At 57.4% G+C, this 22460-nt stretch overlaps 2 protein-coding genes across 2 annotated transcripts; one reads left to right on the top strand and one right to left on the bottom strand.

Annotated features, from left to right (window-relative positions):
• Positions 1 to 1615: 1615 nt before the first annotated feature.
• On the bottom strand, positions 1616 to 15499 carry POMGNT1 (protein O-linked mannose N-acetylglucosaminyltransferase 1 (beta 1,2-)). Its single transcript, XM_040073346.2, has 22 exons — positions 15447 to 15499; positions 14426 to 14617; positions 12344 to 12452; positions 11864 to 11979; positions 11543 to 11608; positions 11026 to 11139; positions 10254 to 10371; positions 9856 to 9954; positions 9243 to 9370; positions 8582 to 8652; positions 8232 to 8307; positions 6781 to 6864; positions 6610 to 6651; positions 6382 to 6440; positions 5794 to 5866; positions 5359 to 5487; positions 4943 to 5068; positions 4723 to 4787; positions 4325 to 4369; positions 4011 to 4146; positions 3587 to 3696; positions 1616 to 3312 (listed from the first exon to the last, which is right to left on the bottom strand). Exons 2-22 carry the CDS (start codon positions 14531 to 14533, stop codon positions 3210 to 3212), a joined length of 1977 nt encoding a protein of 658 aa, XP_039929280.1. The 5' UTR covers positions 14534 to 14617; positions 15447 to 15499; the 3' UTR covers positions 1616 to 3209.
• Positions 15500 to 15784: 285 nt separating this feature from the next.
• LURAP1 (leucine rich adaptor protein 1) lies at positions 15785 to 21605 on the top strand. Its single transcript, XM_040073490.2, has 2 exons — positions 15785 to 15976; positions 19026 to 21605. Exons 1-2 carry the CDS (start codon positions 15785 to 15787, stop codon positions 19713 to 19715), a joined length of 882 nt encoding a protein of 293 aa, XP_039929424.1. The 3' UTR covers positions 19716 to 21605.
• The last annotated feature ends 855 nt before the right edge of the window (positions 21606 to 22460 follow it).

The following is a 22460-nucleotide window of genomic DNA, read 5'->3' as shown; positions in this document are numbered from 1 at the left end:
TGCCTGGTGAGCTCCTGGGACAGTCAGGAATGCTCCAGCATCAGCAGGATGCACCAGGAAGTGAGCAAGACCCCCCAAAAAGGGCAGGATGATGAGCGACCCAGCTCATCTAACAAGGGCCTTGGGGAACGAGCCCCTTGGGTAATGAACCCTGGCAGCACCAGCACCTGTGGGCAATGAGCCGAGGCTCTCCATCAGCCTGGCACAGGAATTGAAGGGGTTAACCTGCTTCTACTGGCACCCCTGTGTTTCAGGAGGGGAGGCTCCTATAAACGCAGCAGTTTGCACACACTGGCTCCCTGAGGTGGCCATGACACGGAGGGTGTCAGACCTGGGCTCACGTCACTCTGCAGGGCTCTGCCCGGGCACTCAGGCACGGCAGCTGCATCCCCCTCTTGCCCACGCTGCCCTGGCAGAGGCTTGGTGCCTGTGGTCTCTGCCCCAGAAATGGGGGCACCCCCAGCCTTCCCAGGGCTCTCTGCCCCATAGGGACAGGAATTTGGAATGGTCAAGAGGGTGACAAGGCTGTAGTTCTCAGGACAGAGCAGCTGGAGATGCCAGGAGGAAGATGGGGCTGAGTCACCAGGCAGCTCGTCAGAGTTTCCATCAGTTGCTGAACTGAAGATAAAAGTGATAAAACTTGAGGAGGAAACAGCTCACAGACCTGTGCCAGCCCTGCTGGCACCGCATGGCACCACGCAGAGGACCTCTGCTGGCACAGGCCTGGGGACACCATTCACCCATGGTCTGTGCAGCCCTGGGCAGAGCAAGACACCAGAGCACAGGGGTCTGTCCTTTCCAGGCAGGACTCCAGAGCCTGTACCCTGCATAGGGCCAACTATGAAACACACGAGGCTCAACAGCTTTGCAACGTTTACTCTTGAAAAAATAATTCAATTCAGAAAGCGTCAAACCCTGGTGATGCCACACACCCAGCCCTGCCACGGCTGCCACCCTGGAGCCTTGATGGGGGGACAGGGAGGGACAGAGAAGAGCACCCCACGGGCCTGGCATGGTGTGTGGAGAAGGGGGAGCCTAAAGCCCACCAGCTGAGCCCTGCTGTCACTGCGAGCAGGGAGCCACAGAGCCCTGGTTGGCAGGGGAGGAGAGGAGAACTCATGTTTAGCCATCTCCTATCCCCAGGACCACCTTCCCCAGCCTCAAAAGGAGCTGGGAAGAAGCCAAGCCTGAGCCCGACCCGAGAAGGGAAAGAGAATGCATTTAGTTTCAAGGGGAAGAGAAACTGAGCCTTGGGAACAGAGGTGCCAAGGAAGGGCAGTGGAGAGCCATTTGGAAGTTCTTCCAAAGCAGAGCATGGGGAGCAAGCTACTTTTTCTCACAAAGAAGTCCCTTTTCCATCCTTATGAAAGACCTGCCTTACCCCGAGGGCCAGCACAGGGGCCAGCTGCCCACTGGCTGCCAGGGCATAGTCCCACGGCAGGGCAGCACTGGGGGTGGCTGGGGAGGGCAGGGCTGAGCCCCAGACCCGTACTGCAGCCTCAAGGGTGCCACTCTGCCCACTCTTGTTCCCCCCCTGCATCCATCCCATCCCATCCCATCCCATCCCATCCCATCCCATCCCATCCCATCCCATCCCATCCCATCCCATCCCATCCCATCCCATGCTGGAGCAGGCATGCAGAGTCCCTGCAGCCATGCTAGAGCTGTGCTGCATCCACACTGGGATCATCTTGGCCAAGAGGAGTTTCCTGGTTCAAGTTTTCATTCCTGCTCTGGGCAAGGGAGGAAAGCAGGGAAGGGAGGGTGGAGCCACGGGGACAAGAGACAAACCTGCGCAGGCTGGGGGCTGCCAGCTCTCCATGCTGCTCCCTGTAATCCACCCCTTCCCAGGAGCAATAAATAAATAAGTTAGTGTAGCGTAGACCCCAACGCTCAGTTCACAGTGAGAAAATGAAGGGGAAGAGACCCTGTTACCTCAGGGAAAGGGCTGAGCAGCAACTCCTTCTCCCAAAGGCAAGCCAGAGCACTGCATCCCTGCCCGAGGCCAGGGGATGGGCAGAGAACAGATCTCTTGTTGCACAGATGAGGAGGAGCTGTACTGAGCATGGGGACCAGGACTGACCCCCGGGGTGCAGGGACATTAGTACCAAATGGCTGGGGATGGGAGGGGGCCCTGGGATCCTTCCTAAGGCACGGAACCCCCTCCCTCTGCACGAGGGGTGTACCACAGTGGGAGGGCCAGGCCGCCCATCCCAGACCAGCTCATAGCTTCCCTGCCAGCAACTTACTGCAGTAACGGTGGGAATTTAGGAGAAGAAACCCCCTCTGCCTTCAGCAAAAGCAGGGGATACCAGGGCAGGGATGATGGAGAGACAGGGTACTGTACCACAGGCAAGGAGCTCAGTGCAGCATCTCTCACTCCAGGTGAGCCTGGCCCACCCTGCCCCTGCAGCCAGGGGATGATGCCTGCTGGCTGCTCCCATCTCGCTCTGCAAGGCACTTTCAGCCTCTCTCCACAACACAGGCGCTCCCCACAGAGAAGGAGGGTGAGGACAGTCTGAGCCAGAGCACACAGCCTGGTCCACTCCCACCCACAATCACCTCCAGCTTCCAGAACTGACCGCACTCGTGCTGGGTGTGCGGCGTCCCCTCCGTGTCAGCAGCAAGTCCAGCTCCTCTCCAGCATTCCCTTTTCTGTGCGCTGGGCTGCACCAGCACCTGCAGCCCATGTGCAGGAAGATGCCCAACCCAGCACACAGTCTTCAAGGTGCATCCGTCGTGCAGGTAACAGGAGAGATGCTGGAATATCCCCTCTTCAGCACTGTGTTCACCATGGGGCTCTAAGCCAGCAGGCAAGAGTTAATAAATAACATCCAGCTGGCAGGCTGCACCATGCTGCCTTCTCAGGACTTCAGGGCCAAAAAGGAGAGCAGAGGTGTTTTTTGAGGCCCCCTCCAGCTGAGCATCTCCTTCCTCCAGCCTTGCCCAGCCAGGGGGCAAAAGGGGCAGCGTTAGTAGTGTCTGTGTTAAAAAAACCAAGTTCCCGGGATGGGGATGGCATATCTACAGGGAAGGACCCTGTCCTGTGCAAGGGAAAGGGAGACTGGAGGGAGCCCAACATCTGCTTTTGCAGCCCAAAACAGGAGTCTGTATCCAGTCACCAGCCTCTGAGAGCTGCTGCCAACTCTGTCTCTGCACCGTGGGCGTCTCTGTGCTCCCCTGGTCCCCTTTGCTTCCAGCTGCCAGCCTCACGTCTGCTCTGCTGCTGCCACTGCTGGCCCTGCCACCGCCCCCTCCTCCTTGGCAGGGGGCTCCATGAAGATTGGTGTCACCGATGAGGGCTTCTTGGACCTGCAGGTGAGGAAGCTGGATGGGAGCAGGCATAGCTGATGGTTCCCCTCAAGACCCCCATCTCCAACAGCACTGCCTGGCACGATCTCCTTCTCACTGGGACACCCTCCAGCCCTGGGAATGTATCCCATTCCCCTTCCACCACACTGACTCAGGAGTGAAGGAGTCCGCTGAGGACTGGGCTGGGACAGGAGCGGATGATGGTGCGTGCCAGGCAGGGGACAGTGCCATAAGGATGGGACATTACTCAGCCCTTCGTGTCCCTGATACTCACGAGTAGGGGGAGGCAGGGACCCCCACCACAAGGAAGTGGTTTTTCTTGCGGAAGAGCCGCCACAGCCCCTTGTGGTTCCCGCGGACGTCCAGGTCCCAGATGTGGAGGCACTAGGATGGTGAGGAGGGAGGGAAAGGCATCAGAGCCTGGGGAAGGACACCAGGGCCAGGTGTCCCCTGGCATGGGAAGAACCACAACCCCTGTCCTCACTGAGACACAGCAGAGAGGGCTGCACCCCAAGGCTGGGGTGGCACAGGGCTGCATCCCTCCAGCCACACCAAGAGCTTCAACATCACCCAGGGACAGCAAGAACCCATTTAGTGAGCTGTGTCAATGCCATGGGAAAACCCAAGAACAGCCAGGTGTGTCCCAGTGATGCAGAGACCAGTGCAGGGCTGAGGACAGGCCATGTCAGGGCCCTCACCTTGGCAAGTTGAGTCCAGGTGGTGAAATCGGCTTCCTGCTCCATCCTGATGAACATGACGTAGACCCTGCCCTCGGTGTCGGGCACGAAGGAGTCCTCACAGGGGTTCTTGCTGTGGTCCAAGACCTCAGCCTCACTGTGGAAACGGAACGAGGAGTTAGACAGGACTCCACCTGCTCCCTGTTCCCACTGCAGAGTACTTCAGACATGCAAGACGCAGCTGGGGTCACCAGGACCACCTCCACCCTTCCTTCTGTTCTGGATGGTTCATCCAGTGTGTCTTGTGGTCTCCCCACCTTCCAGCAGGCACTCACCCCAGGAGCCGATGTATTTCAGTCTCATAGTTATCCTTCCTCAAGCTGTTGGAAGAGGAAAGAACACAGAGATCAGGGCAGAGACAGATAGTTTGATCCAAATTTAAGACTGCCCCAGTGTAACACTAAAGGCAGCTGGAACCAATAAAAGGAGAGCAGGGACTGCCACACATTCTTGAGATGCAGCAGCAAAACCACGACCCTTCAACAGGTCCACCTGGAGCACAGGGCAGCCAAACCCAACCCTGCAAAATCCACTGCCAGGACTCCCCAGCAGAGGCCAGTGTGCTGATGCAGGAGATTATGGCCGCTCCAGATGGGAGATGACTCCAGCACAAGGAGACAAGGGTCAGAGCGAGCAACTGTTTCATCAAGTTTTCATTGTGACCAGCACTCACCTCTCCACATTTTTAAGCTGGACATTTGGAACTGTGTTGAACTTGTGCTTCTTGAAATAGGCTTCCTGGGAGAAAGAGAGAGGGCAGGGAAGGAAAACCAGGTTTGATCACGGGTCAGCAATACCTGGAGATGACCTCAAGCATCCCTACTACTTGGGCAGGTGTCCGAGTCAGAGCTCAGCACCAGGACAGGGCCTGGGGGCTGCGGGAGGTCACTCACGTGGAAGTAGCCGTTCATGTTGAGCCCCACGATGCCGAAGTGGTAGGAGCGCGAGACGTCCGGGATGATGCACTCCCGGCCCTTCCGCTGCTCGGGCATCCGCATCCACATGTCCCAGTCCCAGAGCTGGGGAGGGGAAACTGCTGCTCACACTCAGCTCTGGGGACAGGCTGTGGCACTGCGGCCATCCAGGACCTTTCTGGGCGCCCACACCAGGTCCAGCCCCTTTGGTCCCAGCTCTGCAGATGGTTACGTGCCTCCTCAAGTCACTGCCTGTCCCACACCCGTTCTGCTTGGACATCCTTCCCAGTATAAGCACAGGGACAGAGCCTCCAGGAGCTGTACACCCAGGGACTGGGTGGAGATCAGGGATTGTTGATGGGCAGAGATGGGGGTGTAGAAGAAAGGGCACTCACCTTCTCAGGGGTTGGCCACTTTGGCTCCAGCTCATCCTTGTACAGGCTCTTCCGGAGCACCCATCCCAGGCCTGGCATGGTTTCCACACGGTACAGGAGCGAGGGGTCCTCAGCTGTGTGCTCATAGCCCTGCAACATTATGGGGAGTGTTCAGCACCCTGAATGCACCCATCCTCCACCAAAAAAAGGGAGGCATCGTGCTCCATTGGGTTTCTCATCATGGGAAGAAGGGAACAGCCACTGGGAAGCACATGGCAGGGAAAGGAGGGTGGCTTGCAGGGGCACTTCTGAAGAGTCCAGGGCTGGGGAGACAGACCCATCTAAGATGACAGTGGGGACACACACCCTGCTTTAAGATGGAACCTGGACCCCAGTCTGACATGGAAACAACACAGGGCAGAGGTGGCCCTGCTCCACCATCCTTCCCTGACCCACCTGGTCATTCCAAGCAGAGATGCAGTACAGGCTCTCATCCTCCTCCAGAAGGTGTATTGACTGGCTCAGAAAGCTGAGGAAAGAGTTGGCCCTTCATTCAAACACCCTTCTACCATGCAAACCAGGGCAAACCCTCCACCATGAGATGAGCCACCCCCAATTGCTGGAACCACTTATCCCAATTTTTGGCCTGAGATAGCTGATGTTGGTGGGAGACCAGGGGAGGAGCACCCAAACAAGCTAGGCTGCATCTCCGTGGGAAAACGACGGCATTGTCTCCTGCCCGTCAGTCTCTTCTCCTTAAGAAGAAACAGGAGATGCTGTCCCTGTCCTCTGGCTATGGGGCAGCTCCAACCACGTGAATGGATCAGTGTGCCCAAAAAGCCAGCCAGGAAGACATCCCCAACTCTGAAGTCACTGATTGCCAGGACAGTGACCTCACACTCTGAAGGCAGAGCTCAGTTATGGATTTTACCTGGGGTCTGCTCAGCCTCAGATAAGTGAGCTACAGTAGGCAGGGATCTGGCCTCTCCTGAGTATCCAGAGAGCTTCCAAGAAATGATCCCACACAGGAACCCCCTGCTTTACCTGAAGAAGTCAACAGAAATGTCAAGATCTTCCTCCAGAACCACAGCAAATTTAGCATCCTGTAGGGCAGGGAGAACATCAGAAGGATGGAGGTGAACAGGACAGAGCAGAGACAGAAGCAGCGTGCTGTGTCTGTGCAGTTCCTTGCCCTGGAGGACTGATCCCAGCTCTTGTGGCACAGGGATCACAAATGCCAGGGGAAGGCTGTGCTGCAGCAGTCTCACTCACCGGGAACAGGTTGAAGGTTGCAGTCAGACTGGCTTTGTAGTGCTACAAGAAAAGACAATCATTGCCTGTATTAGCATCAGCCTGGCACAGATCTGGGGCTAAGCCTGCCTCCTCAGATGCTATGCCAGGTCCCTGGAAATAATTGCCTCAGGATCTGGAAAGTTCTCTCACCTGGGAAACTCTGGCATTTTTAATGCTGATGGGAGTGTGCTGTATTCCTGAGAGGCCAAACAGCTCCACAACATCCATTGGCTCCTGCAGTGTAAAAGTACAAAGTTCATCAAATGTGTGGGTCATTCTCCCCTCCCCTGCCAGCTCCCCAGGACAACAGGAACATCCCCTGCATGTGGCTGTCTTCTTGGAGACTAGTGAGGCTCAATATAGACCCTGCAGCACAGAACTTGCCAAACCCTTGTGGCCCTCCAGCCCTTCAGTATCACAGTGACTTTATTGGGCCTTTTTCCAGACCCAAAGTTGTATCCAAGAATATGTGAGAGGTCCCAGATTCCAAGCCCCCACAGACAGTGCAGAAAGTTATAGCCAGGACCACCTAGCAGCTGCTTAATGGCAAGACCAAAACCAACTCAATTTTCTCTCACACTTGCCAAGAAAAGACCTTTCTGACCAAGCACCGGGGTCAGAAGTAATCCAGATTTGGGCTGACATATCCCTGTCTCAAGAAGGACCCACCAAGGCTTTCTCCATCCCCTTACTGTGCATCCCACCTGCTAGCCACAAAAAGAGAGAAGGAGCTCCCATTGTACCGACCCTTCCCCCCGCCCCTGGTATCCACCATGGCAGCTCGAGCATCCAGGCTGCCCCCTCGTAGCTAAGGGATGCTGCTCCAGTTGCCATGGCAATGGATGCTGCTATCTTTAACTGCTCTGATGTGGTGCAGCAAGAGCCTGCATAAACAAGCCAGCTCCCCCAGCCCCACACTGTGGCAGTGGTGGGAAGAGACCTGCAAGGGAACAACTGTCTCCATCCCAGGGCAACCAGGCAGTACCTCACTGGATGCTGCAGAGATGAGGCCTAGCAAGCTCCTGAGATCTACTAAGCCTGTCCCAGAGTACATTCCACTGCCAGAGAGACAGGGCTTGCAGTGGGACTCTCCAGGGCTATACAGGGTTGAGTGAGAGGAAGGTCTTTGCCTCTAAAGGGCCAGTTCTCCTCCACCTGGTCCCAGCTTTCATGAACCCCAAGCTTTGAGCCTTGGGAAAACACAGTTTTGTGTCTCTTCACCTCTTACTGAGAATGGAGCTGGACAGGCATGGCTGGACTGGTTTGTTCCTCTCCATGTGAAGCAGCTGGACAGGTGGTGTTACACCAAGAGCCTGCTCAAGGGGCTGGCAATGCTCACCAAGTGAGAAAAGGGGACAGGGAGAACCCAGCATGACCACCACGTGCCATTCCTGCACACCAACCCCTCCTGACATGAGGATGGGAAAGGTCAAGGCAGCTTTATCCACACCCATGGACTGGGTGACTTTGGCTGACTTTATGTAGGACCAGGTGAGAAGCAGGATGACACACGGCATGAGGAAGGTGACCAGCCTCTCAACTTGCCATCCTCCAAGGACTGGGCCAGCACTGGCCACAGGGACCTCTGGCAAAGCTCTCACCTCGTAGTACCCATCGATGAAGACTGTGATCATCTGTGGGTTGACGCCCTGAGCCGACAGCAAGGAACGCAGCATCCTGAGGAGAGATGGAGGAGCCTGAGCACAGCACAGCCCCAGTGGGCACAGACCCTTCAGCACAGGGGTATGGATCCCTTGGGATGGGGAAAAGTGCTTGATTAGGGAACAAAACCTACCTATGCCTTCCCTTCCCCTCCCCCAAGGTCTGCCCTTGGTGCTCAGGCAACCCCAGGAGGAGGCTGGATCCTGCCAGCAGGAGACAGGGAAGGGCCTGGGCCATGCCTGGTCCTGTGGCACGGAGCAGAGGAGCTGTGCCCTCTGGGAGTGCTTACCTGTACAGGTAGTTGGGGCGGTTCCCCGCAATGACAGCTACTGGCACGTCGAAGACTTTGTTGTCTTTGAGCTGGAAGAGAACAATGTGTGGGAGTGGGAGACGCCATGCAAGCCAAAATGATGCTCTGATTGTACACCACTGAGAGCAGGATCCAAGGGTAGGGACCCACTGTTGAGACAGCAGAGCTGCATAGTCCTACCTCTTGGTTTAGGGCCACACCAACCAACCACGATGCCCTCTGCACCACTGGAGACCCTGCCAGCTTCCCTTCCTCACCTCACCTCTGTCCCAGCTCCAAAATCCCAGTTCGCATCCACTTAGAGACCTGTGTCTGAACCCTCCAGCACTATGCCAAGGACAGCCCAAAAATCACAATAGCTGCTCTGTCTCTAGAAGTTCAGGCTCTGCTGCTTACACTGTTATCCCTAGAACAGGGTCACTATTCCTGGCAACTCAGAGCAAAGGAATTCCCCTGCCCCAGCATGACCTGGCCCCAGGTGTTCACCTCACCTTTGCTGGGGCTAAGGGCTTGCCTAGGAGGGGTTTGCATTGCTCAGCTGGTGCTTAAGGACAGTGCTCTGCATCAGCTGCAAAACACACCTGCTCCAGCCCAGCCCTCCCTCCTGGAGCCTTCCTGAGCGCTCTGCCCCTGCACTCACGGGCTCAGGGTTGAACTCGATGGGTGTGGGGTCTTTGCAGCTGCACACGCTGCCGTAACCTTCCACTTTGCTGCAGAACCTCTTGCGGCGCCGGTTCAGCTCCGTGTCGGGCCAGTGGCACTCAGCATCTGGAGGCACCGAGGGAGAAAAACAGGCCTGTCACCCCCACAGACTCACCCTGTGTGATCCAGGCTGGGATAGCACACACACGGCTCTCCCTGGGCTCAGCCAGCAAGCCAGGCCTTGGCAGTGGACAAGCAACACTCTGGATGCCAGATACAACCCCAGGAGCCATCCAGAGCCCAACCCCACCTCTGGCTGCTCTGAGCAGCAATAGGTTATTCAAGATCAACAGTCAGAATTGACCAGACCAGGTCTGGTTTGGAGAGGTGACAACTGGCCAGACCTTGTTCCCACTTCTCCATCCTCACCCTTCTCAACAACCTGCCTGGAACTTCCACGGAAGCAGGAAGAAAGGGAGCTAAGCCCATTTTAAAAGTTATCATCATCATCATCTCAAAAAGCCTTAAATCCAGACTGATGGCTTTGACTTAAAACCAGGCAGCAGGGAGATGTCTCCTGGAGACACCACAGAGCAGAGTGTACCTCCTACCTTCCACAGATGTCAGGTGAACTTCTGTCTTCAGCAGGACGGGGTCACCCCACGTCGAGAGGGCGGGTGACTTGGCGTGCTTCTCCCCATACACTTCTCCTGGAGCAGGAACACAGGGTCAGGACTGCCTGGAAGGGCCCATCCCGCTGTGTCAGGGCATGACCAGGGGCTGTCAGCCTGGGGGACAGCTTGGCACCTTTTCCCACTGGCCTCTGGCAAACTGCTGAAGGAACATGCTCTGCCTCCATACCCTCCCTCACCACCAGGAATGGAGCTGCCACTCTCTGGGACTTGTTCCCTGCTCATAGAGCCTGCTGGGGATGGGCTTGGTTTCTCTTCACCCGGCTTGTCCCAAAGAAAGGAGCCACAAACCCTCTCCCAGCCTGTGCAAGACTCACCCCCCTTCTTCCCCACGAACGTCCACATGTCTCTCCAGCTCAGGAATGGTGCAACTTGGCTGCCCAGGCTTTTCAGGACATTCTTGGCTGTCTCCTTGAGGTGAAAGGAGCCTTCGTCCTGGAATAAAACACAAGCCTGCAGCTGAGGTCTGGCTCCTGACAGGGAAAAGTCTCTCATCAATACCAAGGGCCCACTCCTACCCTTGAACCAGTTGAGCCAGAAACCTTCAGGGTCACTATTCCACTAATGCTGTCAGTGATGATGCTTCATGATGACCCACAGGGAGGTCAGAGGAATCAAGAACTCCTGTTTCTTTGAGACCAAGTTGTTTTCAAGTGGGGCCATGTGTTAAGCAACACTTCACACAGCTAAACATGAAACCTTGAAGCAGCACAGTGCTGCTTGCACAGCAGCCCAGACATAGTACAGTCCACAGGGCCCCTGCAAAGCCTGGAACAGGGAGCCAGAAGGGTTCGACCACATCTTTCTATTTCCTCATGTCCATATTCTCCACCTAACCCCTTGTCTATTGCTGTGGGCTTTGACACATCTGCTTTTTGCTCCCCTGCTTTGCTGGGCACAGCAGTACCTGCAGCAAGAAGGGAGAGCAAGAGGACAAGGGAGGTGATCCAGACAGGGACTCACAGCCCCACGGGGATGTGACATTTAGTCCTGGGAATGCCTGATGACACTCAGGAGGCTACTGCCCAGATAAGCTTCAGGACATCCTAACTCAAGATGACTTTTTTTTTTGATATTAGGGTCACATACCTTAATGGTGAATATCAGGATCCGGCCCCGGGCAACCATGTTGAGGAAAAGTACCATGGCTTCATCTTCATGGGGGGAATAGGTGTCAAAGACCCTCTTGGCCATGACGTGACCCTGTTGGTATTCATACATCAGATGGATCTTAAATACTACATGGTATTGACACACAGAATTATGGAAATCTGCCCTGAGCAACACAGGGAGTGGCTTTTCCGGTATGCCAGGGAGTTAGTTCCCAGAGTTAGCCCTCAGGCCAGCTCAGCCCTCAGGCCTTCCTGCACAGAGGTTCATGGGAAGCATCACCTCAGCTCACAACTCCTCCCCTGCCCGCTCCCTGAGGACAGCAGGCAGCACAAGGGAACCCTACAGGAACCCTCTGGGTGACCGTGCCATGCTCGGCAAACTGCACACAAAAAGCATTTGGGGACTTCCCTGCTGGCTGCCCCTGACCTCAGGCACCCAACAGTTCAAGAGCAAGGACAAACTGCCCAGTAAGAAAGACACGGGGATGTTTTACCGTGGCCTGATTTAAGACGATGACATGGATCCCTCTTCCCTGCTCCCGAGCCTCATCTTCCAGGACCTGCAAGTGGATAAATGATGAGAATCATATGCCAAAACCACTTCTCATTCCCTGCCCATTCTGCACAGCAGAACCCCCAGACAAGAGGCAAATCTCTTTGGCTTTGCTCACGGCAGTGATGGGTGCCAGGGTAGAAGTCCTGGAAGCAGAACTTCTTGCCAGCCACTGAAGTGCTCTCAGCACTGTAGTTTGCAGCTTCCCCCATTCAGCTCTGTCCGCCCTCTGCTCACAGGACAGCCAGCACCTGTCACTCACCGTCGTCCCATCCACGGCCACATAGACCTTCGACCGGCTGGAGTACACCTCGACATCCAGGACCTTCTTGTTGTTGACAGGGTGCCTGGGCACCTCCACATTCAGCATCTCGTCATCTAAAGCAGAGAACCAGTCAAGGCACCTCTAGCTTGTGCCTGCTCTGTGCTAACCCAGCCAAACCTCCAGAAGGCACCCTAGCCCAAGGAGTCATGGGTTGGAACTTACAGGGATGGTAGGTAAGGGGAAATCCCAAATGACAACAGCTCTGGCCTCAGCTGACCCCACAGAGATCTCTGTGGCCAAATGTGCTAAAGCCTTCAGCAGACAGACCAGGAAGGGAGCAGCATTTTCTATTAATTTTTGTCAAACCCACATGCACAGACCTGTTTTTCGTGATGTAGCTGGTCACAAGTTAGCCCTGACTTAAAGAAACCCTCTGGTTTCTTTGCTTTCAAAGCACAACAGGATGCTGCCTCTCACCATAGTCCTGTGCAGACTCCTCTTCCTCCTCATAAGCAGCTCTCCTGGTGTCCAAGATCAGCTTGATGTTCACAATTACAGTCACAAGCAGGAAGAGGACAGCACCTGTCTGCAATGCAGGATGTTTTGTGTTAGAAATTGTCAGTATTGCCATGGGCTGCAGAACCCCCCAAGGAGATCCTGCATGGCATCGCAAGGATCTGACATTTCCCCTGATTTTTTCTGATGAAAGCAAAGAGAAAGAAATACAGGTGACCGAGTTTCATGATGAAATGCATTCATCAGCTGGAGAGCACTGACTCCTTCATATGTGAGAATTAACCCACTTCCAACATATCCCTGCTTCCAGACCTGTGAGCAGATCCCTGCTAGATTACTGCATCAAGGCTGAGGGTCCCTGCAGGCAAAGAGTTTGGTAATTCAGAGTTACAGCCCCGAGGATAACCTTAACTTCTGCCTCTGCTGCAGCATCACTACTCTCATCTGTCCCTCTGGGACCAGAGGATGCACTCAGGATATTCAGAGGAGAGGAGATGCTGTGCAGCTGAACCAAACAAAGGGAAGAAGCTGAGGTCTGATTTCAGGAAACTGCACTGTACCAGCCTGCAGCCTTACTGTCTGCAGCGAACTTCAATTGCAACCCTTGTGGATGCTGACACAGAGGGCTTGGGAAGGTCCAAGGGATGTGGAACAGACCCTTGATTCTCTGAGCACATTAATGGGGCTGGGATCACACACTGGCCCTTGGTGGGAGGCACTAAAAGGATTCCTGCCCCATCTGTCCAGCTACTGCCTCAAAGCTCCATGTTGCTGCTATCTCTGCCAAGCGGATTCAAGAGGTAACTGAGGAAAATGGAAAGCCAGCAATAAGACAACGTGATGTATAAATGTCACTATGGCATTTTGGCTTGTTAATTTGCTGTTGACTCAGGACTATGAGCACCTTTCGGGATCTGTGCACAGAAAGCTTTTAATTAAGCACGAACAGAGCCATGGGCTCATGGAGAGGCAGCAAGGCCACTTCACTGTCCTGCCAAGACCTTCTGCCCTGATCAGCACTGGGGACATGAGGGAACAGCCCTGGTGACCAGGGCGAATAAGGCAATAAAGAATAAGAACTAAGCAAGACCAGCAGCCAGGCCTAGCAAAGCTGGCTTAGTCAAAGCTAACTGATGAATGCTTGGCTGCAGTAGACCTGGCTATTCCATACCTGCAGTTCTGGTCTACCTCTTTTAAGCCGAATTTTCATCTGTGTTTTAAGCAGTGCCACGAAGCACAGAGATGTGTGCAGTTTCTAGGCCCTTGCCCCAGCACGGTGAGCAATGTCCGCCTGAATGACCAGACCCATTCCCAAGCCTTAAACACCCTATCAGACACAGAACTGGGCAGTCTTCTTGCCCAGGAAGACCTCATGAGCCTTTGTCCTCCCAGGAACATGCAAAACCCTCCCCTGCTCCCTCCAACAGCAACCAACTGCCAGATTTCATGAGATCCTCTCAGAAAAGCCCCTTTTCTGTGTTTTGCTGTGATGGGGACAAACCTTCATGTCCTTACAGCCACAGACACCCCCCAGGACGCTGTCTCCACCAAGGATTAGCTGTTTCACAGCACAAGCAACCAAGCCTGAGGCTTTCCCAGACACCAGCTGCCTCTGGGGCATGAGATCCTGTTACCAAGCCCTATTTTCTCTGTCCACCTGTTGTGCCTTATACCAGGCTTGGTGTGCAAATCAAACAGCTGAAGGCTGAACCCTGCAGCACTCAGCATGGGTCCAGAGCCAGGATGGGAGCAGTCAGCTGGTTTCCAGCTGAAAGCTTACCAAGGCCACTTGGATAATTGTATCCCCTCCCACAGCCACTCAACAGGTCTGCTAGTAGCTGAAAGGAGCTGCTACACATGGCAGACCCTTCCACACACATGGGCGCTCGGAGGCAGCTTCCTGGGGAACAAGTTATGCTTCCTCAGCATGTCAGGTCACCCAGACTGCCAGCAGATGCACTTCCAGCCATGCAGCTGCTCCATAAACTTGTAAATCCTGTGGATTATCCTTCCTAATCTCCTGCAGGGCCGTGGGTGACTCACCTGACACAGCTTCCGCAGTGCGCGCTGGTTCATCAGCTTGTACTTCCAGGCAAGGTACCAGCTCCGCTTGTGAGGCTTCACAGTGGGGTTGGGCTTCCACTCGTCCATAGTCCCGGGGGCTGGCACGGGGGCAGCCGTGTGGGGCGGGGGTCAGGATGTGTGCTGCTCTCTTCTCATGTCCATCGGGGCTCCCTGCCGGGAGAGGTGAGGGTGACAGAGGTGCCTTCAAACCCTCTCCCCAGTAAAAACAGAGCTGGCACAAGCAGTGGCCATGGACAGCACTGATGTGCCACGAGCAAAAGCCCTCTGGAGCCTCCCTGCTTGCCAGAACTCCTGCTGGGAGCAATGCAGGAGGTCAGGCTTTGCTGTAGGGTGAGGGGAAGCCCCTGAACTCATCAAAGTGACTGCCTCTACTCCAGGCCAACCCCTCAGCGAGACTGCTGCAGTGCCACGGGCCCACTCCCACGTTCTGGGGGAGAGAAGCAGCCCAAAGTCACAGGCAGACAATAGATCGCGGACCATCAGTGGTTATGGAATGGGCCATCGCTGGCCGCGTGCGCCAGCGGGGTCCTCGGTGGAGAGACACCGCCGGCACTAACAGCCCCTGCCCCGCTATCGGGGCGCAGCCAGCCGGACACGGAGAGCAGCGCCGGGCCAGCGTCCTACTGGAGCTCCCAGCACCCCCGGGCAGGGGAGCGGAGCCAGCGGGAGGCCGGGCGCCCTGCAGGGAGCAAACCGCTGGGCCTGGGCGGGATGTGGAGCCCCGGCAGAGCCGGGGACCTGTGGGGAGCACAACGTGCCCCAGCAAGGCCCGGCAGGGCGGGGAGAGGAGCGCTGAGGGGCCCAGAGGCACTCGGGGGGCGGAGATGGCGAAGGGCACCCAGGCGCTCCGGGCGGGGAGGGAGAACCGGCTGTCTGAGGGCGGGCAATGAGCGGCGGCGGGGAGAGGGAGACCCAGGCGCTTCGGGACCGCGGGGATTCCGGGGAGGGCCGGAAGACGTGTGCCGGCCGCGCTACTCACGGGGAGGCTGAGGCGGGGCAGGGCCGGGCTGGGCTGGGCTGGGCTGGGCTGGGCTGGGCCGGGCTGGGCTGGGCTGGGCTGGGCTGGGCCGGGCCGGTCCCGGCTCGGCGGTGCCGCCGCCGCCGCCCCGAGCACCCTTCGCGCCGCTTCCGGCGCCGCAGCGACACCGCGGGGGCGCGGCCAGCGCCGGCCCCGCCCCGGCCCCGCCCCGCGCCGCTCCGCGCGCCCCGGCGGACCTCGCTGGTGCGCGGGCAGGTGGCGGCGGGGGCGGGGCCGCGGCGGGGGCGGGGCCGAGCGCGGGCCCGCGGTGACAGCGCGGCCGCCGCCGCCCCACCCGCATGGAGGGCGGCGGGGAGGCGCTGCCCGCGGACCTGCGGGACCTGGCGGGCAAGGTGGGACGGCGCCCGCCCGCCGTGCTGCTGCGGGGGCTGCGGGCCGAAGCCCCCCCCGCGCCGCCCGCGGCACCCGCACCGGCCCGCGGTGCGCACCCGCCGCTCGCCGAACGCCTCCGGACGCTCCGCCTCGAGCTGGTGAGTGCCGCGGTACCGGGAGCGAGCGCTGCCGGCCGCCCCCCGGTAACTGACCGTCCCAGCTCGCGGCCGCTTGCCGCCTCCGGTGACAGTCCCGAATAGTGCCCGCGCTCTGCCTGCGTTTTGGGGAGCCCCCCCCTTGCTCCTCCGTGTACGGGCGAGCAGCCCCCGGCTCAGACCCCTTCCCCGGCCCACGCAGCATCCACCCCCCGGGGTCCCCCTCGGCCACCGCCGTCCTGCCCCCCTCGCGCCCCCAGCGCCGGCTCCGTGAGGGATCGCCGTGTCCGAGATGAGAATTTAGGGCAGGGACCTTCGCCAAGGACATGGCGGTGGGTCTTCTCTCCCCCGGGCGTGACCCCCGGGGTGACGAGGCACAGGCATCGCTGGGAGCTTTCCCGGGCTCCGGTTCCTGCCGGGGCTTCTCGGGTGGCTCGTACAGGGTTGTGCTGTGCGGTGGCAGCCGTTCCCTTCCCTTCCCTTCCCTTCCCTTCCCTTCCCTTCCCTTCCCTTCCCTTCCCGGGGACCGTGGGAGTGCCCGTGGAAGCTTTCTCGCCTCCCTCTTTGGTGGAGGGAGCAAAGACCGGCGATGCCTGCGCCTCCGGGGAACGTGGCGAGGTTGGGCAATGGGTTCAAGTGCAGCTGGGGGAAGGGACGCTCCCACGCACGAACATGCCGAGCGGGTGGGAATGAGCATTGTTTCCATAGGGGAACAGGCTAAATCCGCCCGCATCCCTGCGTGCCCCGGGGGGCTGGAGCACCGCCCAGCAGCCCGAGCCCTCCGCTTTGGCTGATTCAATATTCCCATCGGTGCAAGAGCTTTCATCCTCCCTCTGCTTTCATCCTCCCTCTGCACCGGCTTGCAGGCTGCACCCTGACCGGAGGAGAAAGGTCTCTGGGGCAGTGCGGTGTTTGCCCTGCCCAGGTGCAAGCAGCCTCAGCCTATGGCCAGCGAGGCCTGGCTTGGGCCGGGCATTATTCACCTTGGCTCAGAAAGGCATTTCCTTGCCCTGCCCCGGCTCTTCTTGCTGGCCAGTGAGGAAGTGGGGACACCTCACACCCAGATCAGCCGCTTGGGATTGGAACCCAGGTGGCAAAATGCAGTACAGGGCTCCCCTCACCTCCCCATCCCCATGAACAGGGACTAAAATTCCCCCCACCCCCGAGCAGTAGGAAACCAGCAAACCCAGTGCTCAGAGGATAAGCTGGGCTGGGAGTGGGCGGTGGGAGGAGAATTTAGCAAATTCCCACTCTCGCCTCCTGATCTGAGGAGGAAGATTTATCCCTAGAGCTGCATGTCTTGAAAGGAGAAGGCGCCTGAGGTTTCTTGCGTGCTGGGGAGAGGAGCAGGGCTGTGTCTGCCCATGGAGAGCGTGAGGAGGAGTGTGGCTGTCCCCTGTACAGCTGTCCTTGGTGCGAGGTCGTGCAGTGAACTCGAGTGGAGCTGGAGGAGTGATAAGAGAACAGCCTGTGCTGAGTCTCCTCCCACAATAACCTTGACTTGCTGGAGAGGGGTTTCTTGGAGTGCAACGGAGAGGTCAGGCTGGCGTGAGCTAGCACCAAATTGATGGCTAACTCCTTCCAGCAAGCGGTATGGAAAGTGGGGAGTGTTATCACACCCTCTGCTTTTGGGTTGGCTGCCCTGGCATCTCTGACAGCCGCAGTTCTGCACGAGGCAGAGAAAAATGGGGAACCCCCCACCAGGGGTTTCCAGCCCTCCTCCTCCTCCTCCTTTGTCGTCTCCCTGCCAAGGCCAGATGCTTTAGCAGTGCGTGCAGAAAAGTCCATTGTAGGCAGTTTTTCAAATAACTTGCCTAGAAAGGAAATTTCTGCACTTGGAAGCTGGCTCCTGCCCCAATCCGGGCACATCCCTGCTATTTTTTATTTAAATCCAGCTTGAGGAGCACGAGGAGGGGGTGGGAGGCTGGGCTGGTGTTGGGTCTTTACAAATCTTTGACCCTTTTCTTTTTTTTCTGCTGTCTGGAGTGAGAGGCGTCACATGCTGAAATCCTGGCTGGAGTTTTCCCAGGCTCCTTCCTCGGATGCTTCTATGGCTGTGCCGGCTGTGGGACCGGAGACAAGGGGTCCCAGGAGACTGTGGGGTCACCCGTGGGCGGGCAAGTGACTCCCAGGGTACCGGATGCTGAGCATCGGGTGCTGTACTTAAAAATGATCCCTGGGGAGCGTGTGGATTTCTGTCACAGCCTGCTGATGCTGGGCACAGGATGTGTTTTGTGAAGGAGTCCATGGGCATCTGCAGCCCTCAGGCTGCCCGTACATGCTCTGCAGTGGGTTTTCTCCCTTTCCCCCCATCGTGGCCTTATTTCCTTTCCTGGCAAAATATTTGCGTCCTGTGTAGGGGAAATCCAGTGGCTTTTGGCGGCCAGTATCATAGAGACAGGAATGTCTTGGCACACGGGGCTTTCCATTAGGAAAACAGATGTTTCTGCAGCAACTGAGGTTTGCAAAGAGCTTCCCCAGGCTCGGAGGGGCAGGAGTCGGTGAGGCGAGTGGTGTTATCAGCAGTGCCTGTCCTCCTTGCCCTCCCATTTTGGGAGTGATTTGGGTCTCCAAATCCTGCCGTGGGACCCTGTCACCAGGCTTGGTTCAGAGCCTAGAAGGTGAGAAGTAAAGGCATGAAGGGACCAGCCTGGGGAAGTGCTGGTGGTCCAGCCAGACACTTGCACTGAGCAATGCCTGATCCTCTTGCCCTGCCAGCAGCTTCCCAGGTCTTGGAGGATGCTCTGAGATCAGGTCTGCATCCAGTTCTTCCAGTTCCTTGCTTACTCCTTGTTCCCATGGAAGACAGTAACACAAGTGCCCTGGATTTATTTCCCTGGGAGGGTTGGTGAGAACCATAAGTTGCTGGTCACCAATGGCCGTGTCCCCAGGTCTTGGACCCTGGGATGGTTCCCTGTGGGGTGTTCTCCCATACCATGCTCTTCATCAAGCAGCTTGGGAGACCTGTGGCCAGCACAGTGACACCTCTGCCGTGCCGGGCTGGGACACGGGGCCCCTGGGTCACCCCTGTGCTCTCTTGTCTCCCCCCCAGGCTTACCTGCGCGCGGTGGACGTGAAGATCCTGCAGCAGCTGGTGGTGGTGAACGAGGGCATCGAGGCGGTGAAGTGGCTGCTGGAGGAGCGCAGCACCCTGACCAGCCGCTGCAGCAGCCTGGCCAGCAGCCAGTACAGCCTGGTGGAGAGCCAGGAGGCCTCGCGGCGGGGCAGCTGGGACAGCCTGCAGGACCCCAACGACAGGCTGGACAGCATCTCCGTGGGCAGCTACCTGGACACCTTGGCTGATGACATGGATGAGTACTCGCACAACGCTGCCGAAACGGCCGCTGCATCCACATCGGGCAGAGCCCTGGCCAGGGCAGAGCAGGACTGGGTCAGGATTGACCCCGAGAGGGGTCTTGCGAAGCAGGAGAAGGACAGAGAGGAGCACGAGTGGCCCCACGTGGATCTCTCCCCACCTGGGTTGCCTCAGGATCACTGGTTTGCTAAGGAGCCCCAGGTGGCCAATGGGTATTTGGGCCAGCAGTCCCCCTCTCTGGAACCAGACAGAGACGCCAAATCACCACCGAGGGCCGGGGAGAGGCTGGGGAAGGGAAATCCAGATGGGAAGGCTTGGAAAGCTGAGGCTGACCTTGAGAACTGCAAACTCAACAGCAAACTGCACCTGGAGTACGATGCCCACTGGCGCTGGCTCCAGTCACAGGATGATGTGACATTCTTATAGCCCGTGGCTTCACCTTCCCAGGCCAGCTCTCCCAGCTGCCCATTCTGCTTCACTTGTCTGTGCTTGGGAGAGTTGGGCTGGCTGTAGAGAGGGGCCAGGCTGGCTTGGTGGTGTTGCACTGCTCCTCTGTGGCCCCAACAGCATTTGGTGATGCAGGCGTAAGGGACTGGGTGCCTGCCCTGCAGCACATGTCTGGGAGAGGAGGGATGAGCTGGGGCCTGGTAGATTTAATCCTTTGCTCTAGGGTGTTGCTTGCTGGTGGCTGGACACCCCTCTGTTTTCCTTGGTGGTGGTGGGGAAACCTGGGACAGTGGTGTTCCTTCTAATCCTCAGCTTCCTGTGTGCAAAAACTGGGGACCCTTCCCCCAAGATGACTACCCAGAGAGGACAGGAGACACTGCCGTACATCCACAGCTTGGTGACACCAGCATGCTCACCGTGGGGCAGGACCATTAGCAGGGCATCCCTGTGGGATCTGCTCATTTCCATCATTGTCTTCAAAGCCAGTGTCCATCCAGGGCAGAGCAGAGCTGGGGTTTGGCCCCAGCACATGGTGGATGCTAAAAAACCCTCCCCTGGCCTCTGTGAAGCCAGTCTGAGGAGGGCTGGGGAGCCTCTGTCGGTGCCCTGCGGAGGAAGGATGATGGTGCAGACTTCCCGATGTGATGACATGAGAACGACAAAGCACGGGGTGGGAAATGGAAATCCAACCCTCCCAGTTTGCTCCTGGACTGTCTTCCACCTTGGGTGCAGTCCTGCAGAGTCCCCGGGATGCGGGGCAGCCTGGCAGAGCCTGCAGGGCTCCGACTCGGAGGGGCTCCCGCTCTCCCAACACGGTGTGATGGTGATGAAGGCTGGATTTCTCTGCCTGTGTGATGAATGGTGCCAGGTCTCTGCCTCCTACCAGCAACCAGAAATGTGAGGCTGCTCTGTCGGGGTGGATTTGCAGTGACTCTGCCCTGGAGACATCTCTGGTTTTTAGCCTTGGCTTCTGCCCGTGCCTTTTGCTGTCCCCCGCACACCCCTCGCTCGCTTGTAGAGCATGGCTTACAGCTGGAGCTGTGTGAAAGCTTGGGCAGCACCTTCTGCCTTCACCAGATGATGCAGGAAAGGACCTGAGCATCCTGATTCAAGGAGCCAAGCTCTTCCACATTTGTGGATCAGCCTGGAGTGTCCTGACTTCAGAACCCATGGGTACATCTGTCCCCAGCCGAGTGCTGCGACGGCTTTGCTCTCACCATCGTGCTGTTGTTCCCTTGCCTGCGTGGGTCACAGCTTGGATCTGTCTGTGCTGGGATGGTGGGAGTGAGGACATTGTCTCCTGATGGCAGTGGGAAGCTAAGAGAGAGGGAGGTGATGGGTTGTGACTTTCCAGATGTGAGATGTGAGCTGGCTGTGGTTAGGAAGGTGCCCGAGCGCACAAAAGGTTCGGCTTGGTGTCTCTGAAGCAGCACCTTTGGTGGAAATCACCCTCTGTTCTGAGAGTCCCAAGCACCCTCCCTTCCCCTGCAGACCCTCAGAACTTCCCTGGATGGATGTGGAGAGCAGGCCAATGCCCAAAATTCTCAGAGGTGGTACCTGCTGAGGACTTGAGTGAATCCCAGCAACCTGGGAGTGGGTTGCCCTATGCAACAAGCATCCATCTGCCTGCCCTGGAGCAGCTGTGCTTGGCTTGCCATTGCCTGCGAGTAGCTTGTGGCTTCCTGTGTAGCTGTGTGCTGACACTGAGCCACCATGTCCCCAAGGCTGGCTGTCCCCTGCTTTCCTGCTAACCCTGCATGCAATGAATCAGCTGAGGGTCCCTGGGGGAGGCAGGGTAAGTCCTTCAGCGCTGTTAAAGTCATTCTCAACAAAACATAGCTGGCTTAATAAATGTTTGTGTTTCTCCCAGGCCACGCTGTCGGTGCTTAGCTGAGCTCACCGGTGTTCCTAGGGAAGGGGGAGAGGCTCTGGGGTGGAACACCCTGGAGCCTCTGGCAGCCCTGCAGAAGGGCAGGTTTAGCCCCAGCCCTGAAACAGGCACAGTCCAAGTGTCTGGGCATCTGTCTCTTCTCACAACAGTGATAAAAGTCACTTTTCCTGAAGCAGCTGGGTACCAGGGCACATCTCCTGGGAGCAAAGGTGACTGTATTGATCTCGGCTGGACTATGTGTCAGACAGCACCTTCACCCTTCCTGCCCTGCATTTCCAAGGAAGATCATTTTAGCTGTTTGCCCCCCCTGTTAGCTGTGCTGGAGTCTTTGCTTCCTGTGTTCTGCGGTGGCAGCTTTGGCTCCCCTGGCTTCCTCCACCCAGGAGGTGCAGCGTGGATCTGGGTGTAGAGCAGAGACTTCTCCAGCCCAGCCGGGGTGGGAGCAGCACAGCTCTGATATCAGGCTGTTGGGATTTGCTCCTGGGTGGATCCCTTTAAAACCACTAGAGCCAGTGCTCATGCAAACACCAGCTTTTCCAAAGCAAATGCAATCAGCTTATCCAGCCCTGCCATCCCAGCCTCAGCATCCCTTCCGACTCACGGCTCTGACTCCGTGAGCTTCTGCCAACGGGGAATGGGATGCTGGAGCCAGCAGGACTCAGCAGGATTTCCCCAGTTTCTGCTGGGCTGAGGTAAAAAATAGAATCATGAAGAAAACCTTAGAAATAAAATGCCCAGCCTATTCCTCTTACGAATGTAGACCTCAGCAGTTGGATAACCTGGTGTTGCTGCAGGAGAACTTTTGCAGGGGCTTCCCTGGGCATGGACTCTTC

Source organism: Hirundo rustica, chromosome 9 (assembly GCF_015227805.2).
Source record: "Hirundo rustica isolate bHirRus1 chromosome 9, bHirRus1.pri.v3, whole genome shotgun sequence".
Classification (NCBI taxonomy): Eukaryota; Metazoa; Chordata; class Aves; order Passeriformes; family Hirundinidae; genus Hirundo; species Hirundo rustica.
The sequence above is the reverse complement of the archived record's forward strand: the minus strand, read 5'-3'. Positions and strand labels throughout refer to the sequence as shown.